This window comes from Vigna unguiculata, chromosome 6 (assembly GCF_037176805.1).
Source record: "Vigna unguiculata cultivar grain cowpea cultivar isolate G323 ecotype 2 chromosome 6, ASM3717680v1, whole genome shotgun sequence".
NCBI classification, from domain to species: domain Eukaryota; kingdom Viridiplantae; phylum Streptophyta; class Magnoliopsida; order Fabales; family Fabaceae; genus Vigna; species Vigna unguiculata.
The window spans coordinates 28107914-28126165 of NC_140797.1; the positions used below are offsets into that span (position 1 = coordinate 28107914).

Genomic DNA, 18252 nt, shown 5'->3' on the forward strand with positions numbered 1-18252 from the left:
TGAAAATAAGTAAAATCAAAGTAAGTAAAATATTAAAGTTCACCAAAATTAACATACGGATAATACTTTTAGATATAGCTTCTACTTATTAGAAGCAACAAAATGACGATGGATAGTCTTACAAACAAAAACAAAGCAAACTTGCTTCAAAGTGAAAACAAAAAAATAAATACCAGCTAAAGTTCATAAAAGAAAAGTAAAATATTAAAAGCTAAACTCTTTTTTGACATAGACTTTTATCTTCTTATTTCTCATTTGGTTGTGAGCTGCAAACACAATAACATCCCCTTCTTTCAACCGATTGAATATGCAAAAGTCCTTCCATCCCTTTCCAATCTTAGTGGACTTCTTAGGTGAATTACGCACCAAAAGCTTACACTGAACAATGCATGTGTTGGTCGATCCCTGCAATTCCAACCTCTTGAATCTACGTTTGCGAACATAAGCTGCAAAGTCAGTTGGTAGGTCCTGCAAAAAATTAACAGTTAAATAAATAAAAACTTCTATGAAGAGGATAGCATATAAAAAACAATATAAAAGTACATTGTTCACCAGATGACTAGCTTGGCTTTGAGATTTTGTCAATTTCACTCTAAAAAACTGTTTTGATCGCAATCGATGTATGTTTGAGAGAAATTTGGCAGCAGTTGATATTGCAGTCATGCCGGAGAATACAGTAATTTGGAATGTTAAGTTTCCAACATATCTGAATAAGATTTGATGGATATGCTGCAATTTATAAAAAAACCCTTAGGCTAGACCAACCATCAGTCAACAATGGATTATTGACATCCATATTATAAGTTAACTGATGGCGATTTCCTTTAATATCTTCCAACTGCCAAACATGTCCTAATTCTTTAGCAAACATAGCAACAAACATACGATCAACATGACCGAACTCCTAAAATTCCAGTGGTCAACAAAGAAAAAGCAGGGTCAAAAAAAATTGAAAAAATGATTGTAATAAACTGAAACTAAGCAAACATTAAACTGATAATGAAAGAAAGACAGAGAATAAATAAGATTTAATCCAATGTAATAAGATATACAACATGAGTGATGTAAACAATAAGATTTTATGGATTATTGAAGAAAGTTGACATTGGAAGCAAAATTAATTAATACGTCAGATATACATCAAAGTAAAAGAAAAATCTTTGCTTACGGAAGCAGAATTTTGTAAATTTAAACTATTATTGGAAAGTTAACATTTTTTTTAAGACAAAAAAGATTTGTAATGAAGAAGAACAAATGAAGAAAAAAAATTTTGAAATCATCCAAATGTCGTATATTTAAACGATTGTTGAAGAAATATAAGATTTTAAACATTAAAAAACATAGTGACAAAGATATGCATGTCTGATGAAAGAAGAAACAGTTAGACAAAGATGAAAAGTGAAGAAGAAAAAGAAAAACCAAAGATTTAAACCATTATAAAATAAAGTTTTGATTTTTATGTAAAAAAAAAAATAAGGGTTCGAACACTGTTTTCAAAAATGAATGGCTTAAGGAAGAAAAAACATTTACAGTACATTTGAAGGGCTAATTTTGAAGAACGAACATATATTTCAAGTTTTTGTAAACAAAACATACCTGATTATGAACAAAATGCATTATAGTGAACCTTCCTAAGGTTATTCTGGCAGGCACAGGGACAAAGGTATCCATGGAGGGTGAAGGGAAGTGACCGTTCTGTTGTGTTGATTGATAATAAACAAAATTTGATGGATACTCAACAGTTTTATACATAGCAAAACACTGTTTCAAATTCTAATTACTTTACTAATAAAATATACTTCTTTAATGCTTTCGTATCTATTTATTACAAATTAAATATATAAAAGAATTATAAATTAAGAATTAAAATTTAAGAATAAATATAGAACATAAAATGTTTATTAAAAGTTAGAAATTAAAAAAAAAATACAAATTGGAAGTTTAAAGAGTCATATCAAAAATTGAGAAAAATAAAATATTAAAAATAATATAATGTAACTTTTTTAAAGAATAAAAAGATTACAAATTTAAAAAAAATACAATTTGGAAGTTTAAAGAGTAATATAAAAAATTGAGTAAAATAAAATATTAAAAAATATATAATGTAAATTTTAAAAAAAATAAAAAGATTAAAAATATTAGAAATTTATAGAAAAAAAAATTCAAATTAATAGTTGGAAAGAATAATACAAAAAATTTAAACACATAAAATAATAAATAAATTATATTTATTAAAAATTTCAAATATTACACATTATTAAAAATAAATCTTTTTTTTAAATTTTTTTTAAAAAAATACAAATATTACAAATCATTAAAATAAAAATAAAAATTAGAAATTCAACTACTAATACAAAATATAAAAAATAATTATACAAATAAAAGGCATAAAAAGTCTAAATGAATTTCATCTTTTGTCTTGGTTAATTAGTCATTAAAGAATCAAAATTCAAATTCAAATTTCAAAACAAAAGTAAAAATTAGAAATTCAAACAGCAATAGAAATAGAAAATAATCAATAAATAAAAATAATCAATAAATGCCAGTTTTTGTATTCAGTGAATACAAAAAAAAATATTACAAATAAATTCCTTCCAAAAAATAAAATAAATTAATTGATGGTGTAAATTTTCAACAAATGTCGCATCTTGTTTTGGTTAATTAGAATTAGAATTCAAAAATTTATTGTGTTCAGAAATTATTTTCAAATAATAAAAGATAAATAAAAAAATTATCATTTTATTACAATGTTAATAAAAAAAATAACTTATAAATTAAAAAAAATATCATTTTGTTACAATGTTAATAAAAAAATGATCATTTTATTATCATTTGAAAACCAGAAATAAGTTATATATGTTGTGCAACAAAAAATGTAGTCAAAACATGCACTATGGAGCAAAACTTAATCTCTTTGATGTAGTTAGCATGATAGTGTAATTGACACAAAAAAATAATATCAACACATTGAATTTAAGCTAGCAACATATCAACACAAACAACAAAAAATAATAGTACATGCATGTAACATGAAATATATTTTTACGAATTATTGATTGCTAAGATTGAAATGTAAACAAATGCTGAAAGACAAAAATCTTTTAAAAAAAAGTACACATACAATAAACTTGCTTTCATATAGGTACCACGATTATAGTGTTGACAATATAAAATAAGTCTCACTGAAAAAATAATTATGAATTCAACTTGAGCAATAAGTAAAATACTTCAGAAATAAATAAAAAGAAATTTGAAATGAATGTTTTAAAAATTAAAACAACTAAAGAACAAAACAAATTTTAGATAGCACGATAGTGTAGTTAACAAAGTAAATAATATCAACACATTTAGATTCAGCTAGCCAAATATAATGATGCTTACAAATCAACAGAAAACAAAAGATAAATACTATGTGTATGTAAGTTGAAAGAAGATTGTGATAGTGCATGTGTTTATGTTAGTCTATAATAATATATAAAGATGATTCCTTCATTTATGTTCTCATTTCAAAATTCTATTTTTATTCTTTAAAATATAATTATTTATTAAATTTTTTAAAATTATCCATTACTTTTATTAATTTTTTATAAAATTATCTATTTTTATTTTTTTTATATTTATTAATCATTATTATCTTATTTTTTAATTTATTTTATTTTATTTTTAATAAATATAATTTTATTTTATATATTAACTTAATAATATCTATATATTTAAATAATATGCGTGAAATAACGTGATTTAGATATACTACAGTTTAATTCATCTGAAATCGATAATTTTTCAAATCATTGCATAAACACCCTCCTTTCTGAAAACCTAAACCTAAGAACCTCTGCAAAACAACCGTCATCTCTCTCCGTTTCTCACCCTTCTTTCGATACCTAAACCTAATACACTCTGCGAAGACTTCATCGAGTTCTTTCACGCAACTTTTCGGTTCTCTGTCACGACCTAAGGTATCCATTTTCGTTTTGTGGTTTGTTCAATTGTTCTCTTCTTTGACACTGTATTACTTAGGGTTTTCTATTGTGATTTTTGTTTCATTTTTCCATTCACACTTCATTTTTACAATTTTAAGTAGTTTGGCGGTGATATTACAACAATTTTGAAATTTTTGTGTAATACCCGTGTTCTTTGATTGTAGATTTAACTTATGTTGGATTGAATTAGGGTTTGATATGGCGAGAAGACGTAGCAGTAGTAGCGAGTCGAGTGAAGATGATGTGAGGAGACGCAGTGGCAGCGAATCTGAGGATGACGAGAGGGATGAGTATAAGCGTGGTGGTAGGAGTGGTAGGAAGAGTTCTGGTCACCGCAGGGATGATAGTGATAGAAGTGATTCGGGGGAAGAGAGAAAGGGGGCTGAGAGGGATGGTGGAATGGGGAGTGATAAGAAAAGTAGGAGTAGGGAGAGAAAGGAGAGGTCGGAGAGCTCAGAGGAGGAGGGTCAGATTGTGAATAAAAAGAGAGTTAGTGAAGAGAATGAGAGGCTGCCGCAGGATTATGATAGACGTGGAGGGAGGGATGCTGAAGGAGATAGCCGGGGTGATAGGGATTCTCGTCGAGTGAATGGTCAGAGTGAAAGGCAAGTGGAGAAAGAAAGTCATAGATTGCATCACAGCGATAGATGGCGCGGAGGGGAGGAAGACAAAAGTAGAATTGTGGATCGCCGCGGACAGCATGATTCAGAAGAAGATCACAGGGAGCTGACCAGGAAATCAGGTGGGTACAGTGATAGGGATAAGAGGCGAACATTGGAAAAGGGTGGTAACAGTGACAGGGATAGACGCTCACGTTATGATTCGGAGGAAGATGATAGGGAGTTGGCGAGGAAATCAGAGAGGGATAGGGATAGGAGACGAAGAGTGGAAAGGGATGATGACCGGGATAGGAGACAAAGAGCTGAAAGGGATGATGACAGGGATAGGAGACAAAGAGCTGAAAGGGATGATGACAGGGATAGGAGACGAAGAGCTGAAAGGGATGATGACAATGAGCGCAACCACAGGGATAAGGGTGTGAGCAAGTATCAAGAAGAAAGTAGGAAGAAAGAGAATGGAAATGGGAGAACTGTTGGAGATGCAAATCCTCAACGACAGACAAGTATCCCAGGAGGTAACCTGAATGGTGATGCATCTAATCTGGGCAGGAGTGGTGGTGTTTACATTCCCCCCTTTAAGATGGCGATGATGATGAAAGAAGTTCAAGATAAAAGTAGTGTCGAATATCAAAGGTTAACGTGGGATGCTCTTAGAAAGAGCATAAACGGGCTTGTAAATAAGGTTAATGCTACAAACATAAAAAATATAATTCCTGAATTGTTTTCGGAAAACCTGATCAGGGGAAGGGGACTTTTTTGTCGGTCATGTATGAAGTCACAGATGGCATCCCCGGGATTTACAGATGTTTTTGCTGCCTTGGTTGCTGTCGTTAATACAAAGTTTCCTGAGGTGGGAGATCTTTTGCTAAGAAGGATTGTTTTGCAGCTTAAGAGGGCTTATAAGAGGAATGACAAGGTATGTGGTTATTCTTCTTAACTTGAGATCAATTTTTTTCTTCTAATTTTCTTTTATTTGTCTTTGTTATGCTTCTGATGTGTTTTTTGTTTGTTTTTCATCATTTATAGCCTCAATTACTAGCAGCTGTTAAATTTATAGGGCATCTGGTGAATCAGCAAGTAGCTCATGAGATCATTGCTCTTGAGTTACTAACTGTGTTACTCGAGAAACCTACTGACGATAGTGTTGAAGTAGCAGTTGGTTTTGTGACAGAATGTGGTTCAATACTGCAGGATCTCTCACCCAAGGGTCTTCATGGTGAGTATTCCCTCACCTATTGCTTAGGGTTTTATTTTCAAATGTGATAATGACTTTGGCATTTGTCTTATTTTCTATTGCACTTCCTTTCACATCATAGACCCTATTTTCGTCTTCGTATGCTTGATGTATTAACTAACCTACGATAGCAGGTTAGAGATAAATAAATGATGTTTAAGATTCGAGTTGTATGAAATTGTTTCATTGAGGCTGTAAAGATAAGGATTAAGGAGAGGCTGTAGAGATTAAGGATTAAGGAGAGGCCGGAGAGATTAAGGATTAAGGAGAGGCCGGAGAGATTAAGGATTAAGGAGGCCGGAGAGAGTAAGGACTTAGGAAAGAGGCTGGAAAGATTAAAAGATTTAGGAAACAAGAAACAAGTTAGATCAAAGGTGACTTGAAGGAGTATTAGATAATATATCATTACAAAAAATAAAAATTAATTTGTCTGGTGTCGTGAGTTGTTAAAATATGAGCTTGAGTCCTTGGTGTAGGGCATGCAGTTCTTGTTTAAAATATCAAAAGCCTCCATGTGAATTTTCTCCCTCGTTTGATTATGATAATTAAGTTTTCTAACTGATTATAATACCCAAACAAAAGCAAATATGCTAGTGTACATAACCGTTCCTCTAGTTATTGCCCTATCCAAGTGCTCCACGCTTCAGGTTTTGTTCTGGTCTTGCAAGACATTGTGTATATGGGCAAATGATGCTTGAGATAATCTTCTGTCCTTAAATTTTCTGGCAAATAAGATTTTATAATTTGCAGGTATCTTTGAGCGTTTTCGTGGGATTCTTCATGAAGGAGAAATTGACAAACGTGTTCAGTTTTTGATTGAAGGCTTGTTTGCAATAAGAAAAGCGAAGTTTCAGGTACTTTTTATGGTTTGTGATAGGAATGACACATTAACATAATAAGACATAATTTAACTCATTTGTAAAAAAATTTAAAGGAGTAGTTTAAAGAATGTGTTGCAATGATTAACAGGGCTATCCAGCTGTTCGTCCTGAGCTAGATCTGGTGGAGCAGGAAGATCAGTTAACTCATGAAGTTTCCTTGGATGAAGAGATAAATCCTGAGATTTCCCTTGGTATATTTTGTTTTGAGAAGTTTGTATATGTTTCTTATTTGATTGATTGTGGTCATTGGTCATTTTGATTTCTTTATATTCTATTTTTGTTTTTTCTCAGATATATTCAAGCCAGATCCCAATTTCCTGGAGAATGAAAAGCGTTATGAAGAGTTGAAGAAATCAATGCTGGGTGAGGAATCCGAGGATGAAGAGGAAGGTGTGGATGCTGAGTCAGATGATGAAGATGAAGAAGATGAGTCTGATGAAGAGGATGAAGAACAGATGCAAATAAAAGATGAAACAGAGACAAATCTTGTCAATCTTCGAAGGACAATATACCTAACAATTATGTCTAGTGTTGATTTTGAGGAAGCTGGTCATAAGCTTCTGAAAATTAAGCTTGAGCCAGGTCAAGAGGTGAGATCGGAATCATTGCTAGAATTCATTTTCTTTTGCTAAATTATCTACTTGCTGCCTTTTTCTTATTTAAATTTTTTAGTATGTCAAATTTATATTTTATGAACATGGAAGAACATTAGAATCTAGTTCAATATATTGAAAAATTGAATGCTCTCTTTCTTTATGTATCCCTTGTATAAACTCACTAATTTGCCAATTTGTATCTTGGCACTACTTGGTCTTTTAGAATTTAGAACTGAATTTAACTTATTATCTCTTCGGATCAAGGTTATTTGTTCGTTTATTTTTATCTGATTTGATGCTCTTTTATATAACCGGTGCATCAATGCCTAGCTGTTATAAGCTTTTAACTATTCCAAGCATAGACTCTGTATCTATACGTAGTTACTCAGATCGAACATTCATTTCCAGAATAGAATGTATTGTTCTCCATTTCTTTAAGTTATGCCTTTTGCTTATTTGAACTAATTATAATTTTGTATTTTTATAATTGGTGGCAGATGGAATTGTGCATTATGCTTCTGGAATGTTGCAGCCAAGAGAGAACCTATCTCCGATATTATGGTCTTCTGGGGCAGCGTTTCTGCATGATCAACAAAGTACACCAAGAAAATTTTGAGAAGTGCTTTGTGCAGCAGTACTCCATGATTCACCGACTTGAAACAAACAAACTGCGTAATGTGGCAAAATTTTTTGCTCATTTACTTGGCACAGATGCTTTACCTTGGCATGTTTTATCGTATATACGCCTGACTGAAGAGGACACAACTTCTTCTTCACGTATATTTATTAAGATTCTCTTCCAGGTATTCATAATCAAAATCAAATATTTCTCTTGCTTATGCACCTGCAGTATTATTTCTCGAAGTTTGAATTGCCAGCTTTAGAAATATACTTATTTGGGCTTCTTGTCTTCTGACTGTGTAAATTATGCACTCATGTATGGTATGTGGAAGATGTTGATTTCTGTTTATGATGTTGCAGGAATTATCAGAGCATCTTGGAATCCGGCTGCTAAATGAACGGTTAAACGATCCAACTATGCAGGAATCTTTCGAATCCATATTTCCGAAAGATAATCCAAAAAACACACGGTTCTGCATTAATTTCTTTACATCCATTGGTCTTGGTGGTCTTACGGAGAACCTACGTGAGTATTTGAAGAATATGCCACGTCTTATCATGCAACAACAAAAACAAGTTTCAGAATCTGAATCAGATGATGAGTCGGAGAGTTCTGATTCATCTGATTCTGGAACAGCTAGTTCAGACTCAGATTCAAGTAGTTCTGATGAGAGTGACAGACAGAGAAAGCGGAGGAGAAAGTGAAGTTATTTGATTTTTAATTTCATAATTTTGCTTGTATGGAGATACTTTGGCGAGACAAAATGAATGTAATCAATTTTAGAAGTGGAAAAATATGTACTAGGAAATGTAATCAAATTTTCTTTCAATTTTTTTTTAAAGAAACCTTTTCTTATAAATAATGTCATTTTTTTTTTAATAATGGGCTCGTGAGCTGTCGCGATCACAACGCAAGCCGATTTTCAAATACCTTAACATAATATGCCGCTTGTTTAATAAGCATTTCATACAGGGGCTGTGACTTGCTTCAAGGCCATAGATTTATTTCAAATGACTTAGACCGAGTTTGAATGTTTGGGTTTGGTGGAGGTGATTTAAGGGTCTTATTTTTCCTATTGTTTATGCATCTTTGAATAGGAGTGATTTGGTAAAATATGATGGGAAACAAAATAAAGATTGACTAGTGATTTTTGAGAACTGAATTTCAATGTCCTAGCTTTTGGAGGAGCATCTATATATGAAGGTAATATAAGAAGTTACTTATGCATCACTTGTTCCAGAGGGTCATTAATTTACGATATGTTTTTAAGTGAAATTTAGAATTAGTCTCTTTTTAAAACTGATTCAATGTAGTCTTTCAATTTTAGAAATGTTTAAATTTAGTTCTTTTAACTAAATTTTGTTAAGTTTATTTAATGTTTAAAACGCATTTAGTTAAAAGAACTAAGTTGGAAGATTAAATTTGATCAAAATTTTGAAGAGTGACTAATTTCAAATTTCACCTAAAGTTAAGACACCAAAGATATATTTAACCCTATTAATGATCCATTTGCTAAGAAAATATTAATGCAGGCGGAGAAAAGTATATGAAAAATAAATACACTTACTAGTACCTAAGACACACTTGTGACGTGTGTAGGCAATTTGTAACTTTTTGGAAGATTTTAATTGAGAGTAATTTAAGATAAATATACAGTAATCACTTTTTTTATATATTTTATATATAGGTTGAGGTATCACAAATAATCTTATTTTCATTTTTTAAAGGAAAAAAAGGTAACCATATATTTAGAGTAAAACACATTTAAACTCAAATGTGGAAAGCAATCAACTTGGATTCTTCTCTTTTAGCCCAATGGAAAAATGTTTCAAATTTAGTGTGTGGGGCCTTCTCCCTGCACCTCCAATAAATCTCCTGTACCCCCCAAATTTACATTTCTGTCCTTATTTAATATCGTGTGAGAATGGTTGAGAACGGTTGAAAATGGTACGGACGCAGTAAATGAAATTTACTGCGTCAACCTCGCTGCATCCCCAAAACGTGAACTCCCTCTGTTCTCCATCATCAATTCATTCTTGCTTCTTCAGTTCATTCTGTGTGGTCCCTCTCGTCCTTCAGCCCTTCATTCTCTGCATCCTTCAGCCTTTCATTCTCTGCAGTGCTTCAGCCCTTCATTCTTTGCAGTGTGGTCCCTCGTATCTTTGCTCGTTCGTGGTGGTCCCTGGAGGTTTGTATCCTCATTTCTTTATTCATGCTGTTTTGTTTATTCTGTCACACTATTGATTATTATTGTGATTGAAGGTTCATTCTTTGAAGGAAGTTCTTCTAAGTAACTACGTTAGCTCGTCGAAGTGGTATTTCCGTCAGTCAGGTTAGCCTTCATACCAGCATAAGTTTTTTAAATTGAATTTGTTTGAAGGCATTGTTTGGGATTCAAAATGTATGGGAAACGGAATACGGAATCCGTTTCATACAGTATGAAACGGATTCTGTATTCCGTTTCATAAAAAAATTTGCAAATTTTTTTATGAAACGGAATACAGAATCCGTTTCATACTGTATGAAACAGATTCTGTATTCCGTTTCAAAAAAATTTTTTTTATGAAACGGAATACAGAATCCGTTTCATACAGTATGAAACGGATTCTGTATTCCGTTTCACAAAAAAAATTGCAAATTTTTTGAAACGGAATACAGAATCCGTTTCATACAGTATGAAACGGATTCTGTATTCCGTTTCATAAAAAAATTTGCAAATTTTTTTATGAAACGGAGTACAGAATCCGTTTCATACAGTTTTGAAACGGATTTTGTATTCCGTTTATAAAAAAATTTGCTAATTTTTTTAAAAGCGGAGTACAGAATCCGTTTCATACATTTTTGAAACGGATTCTGTGTTTCGTATAAATTATGATTTTCGTTATCATTGCATATGTATAATAACTTATTTCGTTGAAATTTCTGCTCCTTATTATGTTATGGATGTTTTGTCCAACACATGAAACACTTGAAGTCCACACACTTGAACATGAAAGAGAAACCAAAATTTTGTTTTTCTAAACGGATTACATAATCCGTGTGTTAAAGATGTGAAACGGAATACCTATTCCGTTTCAAGGTATTCCGTTTGATTTTGTGTGTTGGTTTGTATATTGTGTTATTGGTGAATTTTTAATCTGAGTCTGTGTGATTAGTGAATTTTCTAACTTAAATTATGCAATGAATATGAACATGCAATTAGTTTTCAATTTTTGAATATGAACATGCAATTAGTTTTCAATTTTTGATACGTGTTATATTCAGTCGTTTTCTGTGATACGTGTTGCATTCTTTATGCATTTAGATAGGTTATTTACTTATTAAAATTTCTTTTTTTATTATAGTTCATTATGGAAGAGCATGAATTTAGTTATTTGAGTTTCTTGGATTCTCAAGCGGATTCTCAACAAAATTGTAGTCTCCTGTCAGAGTTTTCTGATTTTGTTCATGATATCTGCGAACAAGATTATACATCTCATTTTACAACCGATGATATTTTCTCAACACGTGAAGAATTAATTAAATGGGTTAGAGGGGTTGCTTATAATCTTGGGTTTGTCGTTATTATTCTAAGATCGGATAAATACAATGGACAACCAGGAAGAAAGACCCATGTATTATTAGGTTGTGAAAGAGGTGGAAAATATAGAAAATACAAGTCTGATGCAGAACCCAGTTTATCTGGGACAAGAAAACGTGATTGTCCCTTTAGATTGAGAGGGAGACCCATCTCTCAAGGGGAGGGATGGGTGTTGAACGTAAAACGTGGTTACCATAATCACGATGTCTCTTCTACTCTAGTTGGTCACCCCTATGCGGGTAGGTTGAAGTCTACTGAACAGTCGTTGCTTGTTGATATGACCAAAAGTCAAGTCAAACCTGCAAATATACTTCTCACTTTGAAAGAAAAAGATGATTGTAATGTTACAACTCTGAAGCAAGTGTATAATGCGAGATATAGGTACAAACGTTCAATAAGAGGTTCAAGAACTGAGTTACAACAGTTAATGTTGATGTTGGAACGTGATCACTACATCCATTTTAGTAGATGTCTTGATGAATCTGATGTGGTAAGCGATTTGTTCTGGACCCATCCTGATGCTGTGAAGTTGTTAAATTCATTCAACATTGTGTTCTTAATGGATAGTACCTATAAAACCAACAAATATCGGTTGCCATTACTTGAGATTGTTGGTGTGACCTCAACGGGATTAACTTTCTCGGCCGCTTTTGCATTTTTATCTAGTGAAAAGCAAAACAATTTCATTTGGGCTCTTGAAAGGCTAAGAGGTCTATTTATGACGTCCGAGGGTGGTCCACAAGTCATTGTAACTGATAGGGATCTTGCTCTAATGAATGTTGTTGGCATGGTGTTCCCTCAGTGTTATCATCTTTTATGCCGTTTCCACATTCAAAAAAATGTGCAGGCAAAGTGCAAAATGTTAGTAAATTCTGTTGACGCATGGGATGTTGTACTTCAAGCCTAGGAGAATGTCATGGACTGTGAAGATGAATTAAAGTTCAACGAGTGTGTTCATCGTCTTGAGCTTGTTAGCCAGCCATGGCCTATATTCTTTGAATATGTTAACGACTCGTGGATCATTCCTTATAAGAAATTCTTTGTGAAGGCATGGACGAACAAAGTTATGCATTTGGGGAATACAACATCAAACAGGTATGTTTGTATTTTGCTATTAATTAAATTTTTTTTTATTAATGGTTTATATGATTTCCTTGTATAAATTGTACTAGGGTTGAGTCTGCTCACTGGAGTCTGAAGAAAGTTCTTGGAAGTAGTATGGGAGACCTTTGTTCGTGTTGGGATGGAATTCACAACGTTATTATCTTGCAACACAACGAAATTAAGGCGTCTTTTGAAAGAAGTATAAATCTGATCAGTGACTCTTACAAGGCATTGAGTTATAGAAGATTAGTGGGTAATATTTCTAGATGTGCCTTAGAACTCCTTGCTCCAGAGTTGGAAAGAGTAAAGAAGATTGGATTCGATAGTAGTCGTTGTGGCTGCATTCTCAGACAAACTTATGGTCTACCATGTGCGTGTGAATTAGCACGATATGATCCTGGGATTATTCCTCTCCAAGAAATTCATGTCATGTGGACTAGGTTGAGCTTCTCCAATGTCTCGTCTTCACAATCTGAAGGGCAATTATCTATTCAGAGGGAGGTTGATCTACTGCTTAATCTTTTCAAAGAAGTTGATATTGCAGGAAAAGTGACCATAAAACATAAATTACTTGACATAGTTAGCCCTTCCATGACATCGATGTTACCACCACCGAGTAAAGTTAAGACGAAAGGTGCAGCTAAGAGTCATAGATCAAAGAAGTCAACCAAACGTGATCCCTCCTATTTTGAGCATGTGGACGCCTTCATAGAGTCCTCAAGACAAGACACATTTGTTGCAAAAACAGAAAACAAGGTGAAGAGCAAACGTGTAATTGAAGAGAAAGTAATACCCATGCTAGAACAGTTCAATCCTGTTTTTCATCCATATATACTCGATGTTGTCGATGTTGTGGCGGACGGTCATTGTGGATATAGATGCATTGCTGCATTGTTGGGTATGGGTGAGGAGTCGTGGCCTCTAATCAGACATGATCTATACAAAGAACTTAGCCAATGGCGAGATGAATATGCAACGTTAGTTGGAGGCTATGATCGTCTGGAAGAACTGAGAAAGTCTTTGCTAGTTCAATCACCATCAGGGGTATAACTTCTATACACCACTGTTGAAATTTATTTATTACAAGTTTTTTATGATTTTGTTTTATTATAATCTAATTAATTATATACAGGCTAATCGAGACAAGTGGATGACTATACCAGACATTGGGTATGCGATTGCTAATCGGTATAATGTAATTCTCGTGTGCTTGTCATCAGTTCAGAATTTGACTATATTCCCACTTCGTACATCCCCACCTACTTCGCAAAGTCAACATCGACTAATTTGTATCGGACATGTTTACAATTCTCATTTTGTTCAGGTATATATGTTTATATATATATATATATATATATATATATATATATATATATATATATATATATATATATATATATATATTATTTTTATAAATAACTTTATTTCTCTATTGACTAATTGCGTATTTACAGGTTCGTCTACAAGAAGGCTGTCCATTACCGACAGTGGATATCATATCATCTAGCAATTGTTACCCAAAGGCAAAAGGGTGGGCATCATTTTATAGAGATAGGATGCAAGCATTCCTAGATTTACACATAGTGGATCGTAGTTATGTAGATCTCATGGAAGACTGATATTTGTTGATTGTATTTAAGTATTTCACTGTTGTAGTTTGTAATAATTTTACCAATATATAAAATTCTAACTCCTTTGGCCAAGGGACGAATATATTTTGGCCTCATTGCTAACATTAAATAACTTAATATAAAATACCATATATAGATGAAATATCTTAACATAAAATCCAATACAAATGTCAACTCTAACATCAAATACAAATAAATCAACTATCCAGACGTAGATGGTCGTCGACCTCGAACTCTACGTCCTCCTCTAGTCTCTTCCTCTTCAAGTCCATCTTGAGCCATCTGCAATAACTCATGAGTGCGATCCCAGGCAACTGTGCCCTCAGTAACATCTCTGCAGTCTATCATGCGCTGAAGACCACCTACAATGCGTTTCACGAGACCCTGTCATAATAACAAGTTAATGTCAAATATTAATAGTTACTAATAATATTAACAACTAAATGTGTGACATACCAATAAACCACTGGAAGATGATGATGGTGACGTCCTCTGAACTGTTATGTCATCTGGCAAATTCCGACGAAGTCGGGGCACAAGCACAAGGCTAGGTCGGTCGGCCTCAGCTCCACGTAAAATGTATGGATGGGAGACTCTCCTAAACCACTGCAAATATCCATCCGAACATGAAAAGGGAGCTGGTGCTTGGACCACTTGATGTACAACAAACTGCTCGTGCTTTTTCCACCGATCATCAATAGCCTCAAAGTCCATCATGGGAACCGAACTAGGCGGTCGTGGAATAGGCTGGATGAACCCAAATTGTCGCAACACACGCTCAGGCAAATGACGTTGTACGACGGTCCCAACCCTCAAGAAGCCAGAAAACATGCTATGTGTTACCAGTTGTCGTGCAGCTCTGTGTGCTACATATGGGTTCCAAATCATCCCATCATATGTCAAGCCATCCAACTGGACTCTAACATCAGCTATAGCGGAAATGGCGCGTCCAGTGACATAACGTAGAGCACGGGGTTCGGTCTCCACATATGTATCCCGTACTTGCTTCCTTCCCAATGTAGGGAAGTGCTCGTATATCCAAGCCTGTATCAAATAATATTTCATTTAACCATTATCATATAAAACTAAAAACAAGTGAAATAAAAAATAAAATGTTATATAAATGGGTACCTGCAGAAGAGGTAGATATCCAGCTAATTGCTTTGTATTTGCAAAGCTGGCATCTCCTAGCTGCTCATATAAGTGGACAAGAGCAGCAACTCCCCAACCATATGTACGACATGTGGAAAGATCTCTAAATAGGTCCAGATAATGTGTACGAACATACGTGGCGCTTTTGTTAGCAAATATGGTGCACCCTACAAGGTGCAAAAGATATGCACGTGCAGCAAACTCCCATAGCTCGTTTTCACAACAGCTGTGATACAAGTCTCTCAACCAGCTCAGTCGGACCTGTGCACCCCGACTTTGATTCAGCTCCACACATGCCATGGCCCGGTCAACACCGAGAAGTGTCGTCAAAATCTGAACAGAATCTTCATATTCCAGATTTTCAATGGAGCAAAAGTTTCCACTGATGGAAAGATGGAGAAGTGACGATACGTCATCCAAAGTGATAGTCATCTCCCCAATGGGTAAATAAAAACTGTTAGTCTCGGGATGCCATCTCTCCACGAAACCCAATACTAACCCAAGGTCGATATATTCATATAATATGTCGCACAAAGGCGATAATCCCGAAGCTAACACAAAAGGTGCAACAGCAGGGTGAGGACGTCATAATTTCTTAACTTTTTTAATATGGGAGACCACTTTCACAACTCGATCCTATCAGAAGAAACAAACAACAATAAAAATACTTAACAACAACAAAAAATTAAACCTATATAAAAACTTCTTACTCACCTGGCCATCCCATATCATGCGTGCAACATGATCCTGGTACTACGTCAATAAAGATGTATCATACGGCCCACCAGGAAATCCTCCACCATCGTTATCAATGACCTGCTCGTCCTCGCGAGGAACGTCAGGAACCTCATTCTCAACAATGTCATCCTCAACAACATTAGCCTCATGCTGACCCCTTCTACGAGCCGATGCTGTCGGTCTCTTTCGTGCCGCACCGTGTCTAGAACTCTCGGGTGCATCATTTGAACCACATCTAGATATATTTCCTCCGGTCCTAACCATATTTGTAATAAAATAAAATACAAGTTAATACATAATACGTCATTACACAATCTGTTTCAAAAAAAAAAAAAACAGAAATGGATTACACAATCCGTTTAAAAAAAAAAAAATACAGAAACGGATTACACAATCCGTTTCAGAAAAAAAAAATCAGAAACGAATTTCACAATCCGTTTCAAAAAAAAAAAATAAATAAATACAGAAACGGATTACACAATCCGTTTCAAAAAAAAAAAATTCAGAAACGGATTACACAATCCGTTTCTAAAAAAAAAAATGAAACGGATTACACAATCCGTTTCAAGAAAAAAAAAATCAGAAACGGATTACACAATCCGTTTCTTAAAAAAAAAATGAAACGGATTAAACATTCCGTTTCAGAAAAGAAAAAAATAACACCACAACCCTTCCTCTCAAACGCACACCACTCATCAACACAACCCACCTTTCCAGGATTAACAAAAATTAATAAAAACCTACATATAAAAACCTACTTATAAAATCAATTAAAATAAAAATATACACATGCATAAGAATATACGATGTCTAATATTAAAAAAGCAGTAATACTTACCTGCAAAAATTGGGAAGCCGCGAGAAAGGATGAAAGATGGTTTGTGGGAGAACAGGGAGAATGAGTGCGCGGAGGAGAAGGGAAGAGGAATGAGTGCGCTGTGGGGAGAAGGGCTGCTGCAGTGGGGAGAAGATTGAGTGTGTTGCAGTGGGGGAGAATGGGAGAATAATGCTTTGTGGGAGGCTAGGTCAAAGATTCTAAAAAGTGGTGCAGTGCGTGCAGAGGGAATCTGCTTTTTATGGGGGTGCAGTGCATTAACTGGTTGTGAGGGGTGCAGGTTTGGGGGTGCAGTGCATTAACTGGTTGTGAGGGGTGCAGGTTTGGGGGTGCAGTGCGGTAAAATTGAGAAAAGCACAGTAAAGTTTTTTTTAACCAGGGGCAACGTTGGAAATAAAGTATGTTTTGGGGGTACAGGAGATTTGTTTGGAGGTGCAGGGAGAAGCCCCCTTAGTGTGTTCCAAAAAAATAATCCAAAATGATGGGGTGCAGGAAAAAAATATATAGGTGCAGGAAGAAACAGCCTTGATTCCCTCACTACATCTTCAGAAAAAAAAGAAAAAATCTCCCCAAGAGTCTCCATTGCTGCAAGTCCTTTCTCAAACTAAAGCTACGTATAAAAGAAAACATGTTTTAAAAATAGTGAGACCATATTTTATATGTGAAGTCAGTATAAATTGAGAAATAAAAAACTTATACAGTATTTTGTTGAGAAAAAAAAAACTTTTTCGATCAAAAGACCACTTAGAAACACTATTAGAAAGAAACTAAGTTATCATCATTCAATATGTGACAATTCATTACCTATGTATCGGATAAAAAGAAAGCAACATAAGTATATGCAATTTAAAATGGAGTAATAGAATTCAAAATTAACAGAAAAAAAAAATCTATAAATGATCTTCTAAGGATTCATATTTTGATACATACAAAATACCAAGATACCATTAGCTTATACTCTAAAAATGTGCTTGATTACTCTTAAAACAAATAAATTTATCAACTTGTAAGTTAAGGTTTGCACCTCACTTATGGTGATCTGTAACGGATGGAACAAAATATCCAAGAAATCTTGTTAAGACAAGCATGTTAGGAGTGAACTTTAAGCTTAATTCAACCCCACAAAACTGACTTGTAAAGTGAGGTTTACACTCAACTTATATACTATGAAATTACCTTATTTCTAGTCGATGTGAGACTTCCAAGACCCTATGTACTAGAAGTTAACTTCACCTCTAGTCAATTTGAAATCTTTAATACATTGAAATGAAGATTT

General features: G+C 33.9%; 2 protein-coding genes across 3 annotated transcripts; both read left to right on the forward strand.

Moving 5' to 3' along the window:
- The first annotated feature begins 3750 nt into the window (after positions 1-3750).
- LOC114187671 (MIF4G domain-containing protein / MA3 domain-containing protein) lies at positions 3751-8781 on the forward strand. Of its 2 annotated transcripts, none has more exons than XM_028075979.2 (8): positions 3751-3959; positions 4174-5519; positions 5630-5819; positions 6588-6691; positions 6807-6909; positions 7010-7308; positions 7812-8117; positions 8296-8781. In XM_028075979.2, exons 2-8 carry the CDS (start codon positions 4182-4184, stop codon positions 8638-8640), a joined length of 2685 nt encoding a protein of 894 aa, XP_027931780.1. In that variant the 5' UTR covers positions 3751-3959; positions 4174-4181; the 3' UTR covers positions 8641-8781. The 2 variants fall into 2 exon arrangements, with proteins under 2 accessions (XP_027931780.1, XP_027931779.1); XM_028075978.2 differs by having other exon boundaries at positions 3757-3959; positions 4148-5519.
- Positions 8782-12432: 3651 nt separating this feature from the next.
- Positions 12433-14259, forward strand: LOC114188762 (uncharacterized). The gene is made up of 4 exons (XM_028077397.2): positions 12433-12611; positions 12689-13664; positions 13753-13944; positions 14075-14259. The coding sequence occupies exons 1-4, from the start codon at positions 12433-12435 to the stop codon at positions 14237-14239; spliced, it is 1512 nt and encodes a 503-aa protein (XP_027933198.2). The 3' UTR covers positions 14240-14259.
- The last annotated feature ends 3993 nt before the right edge of the window (positions 14260-18252 follow it).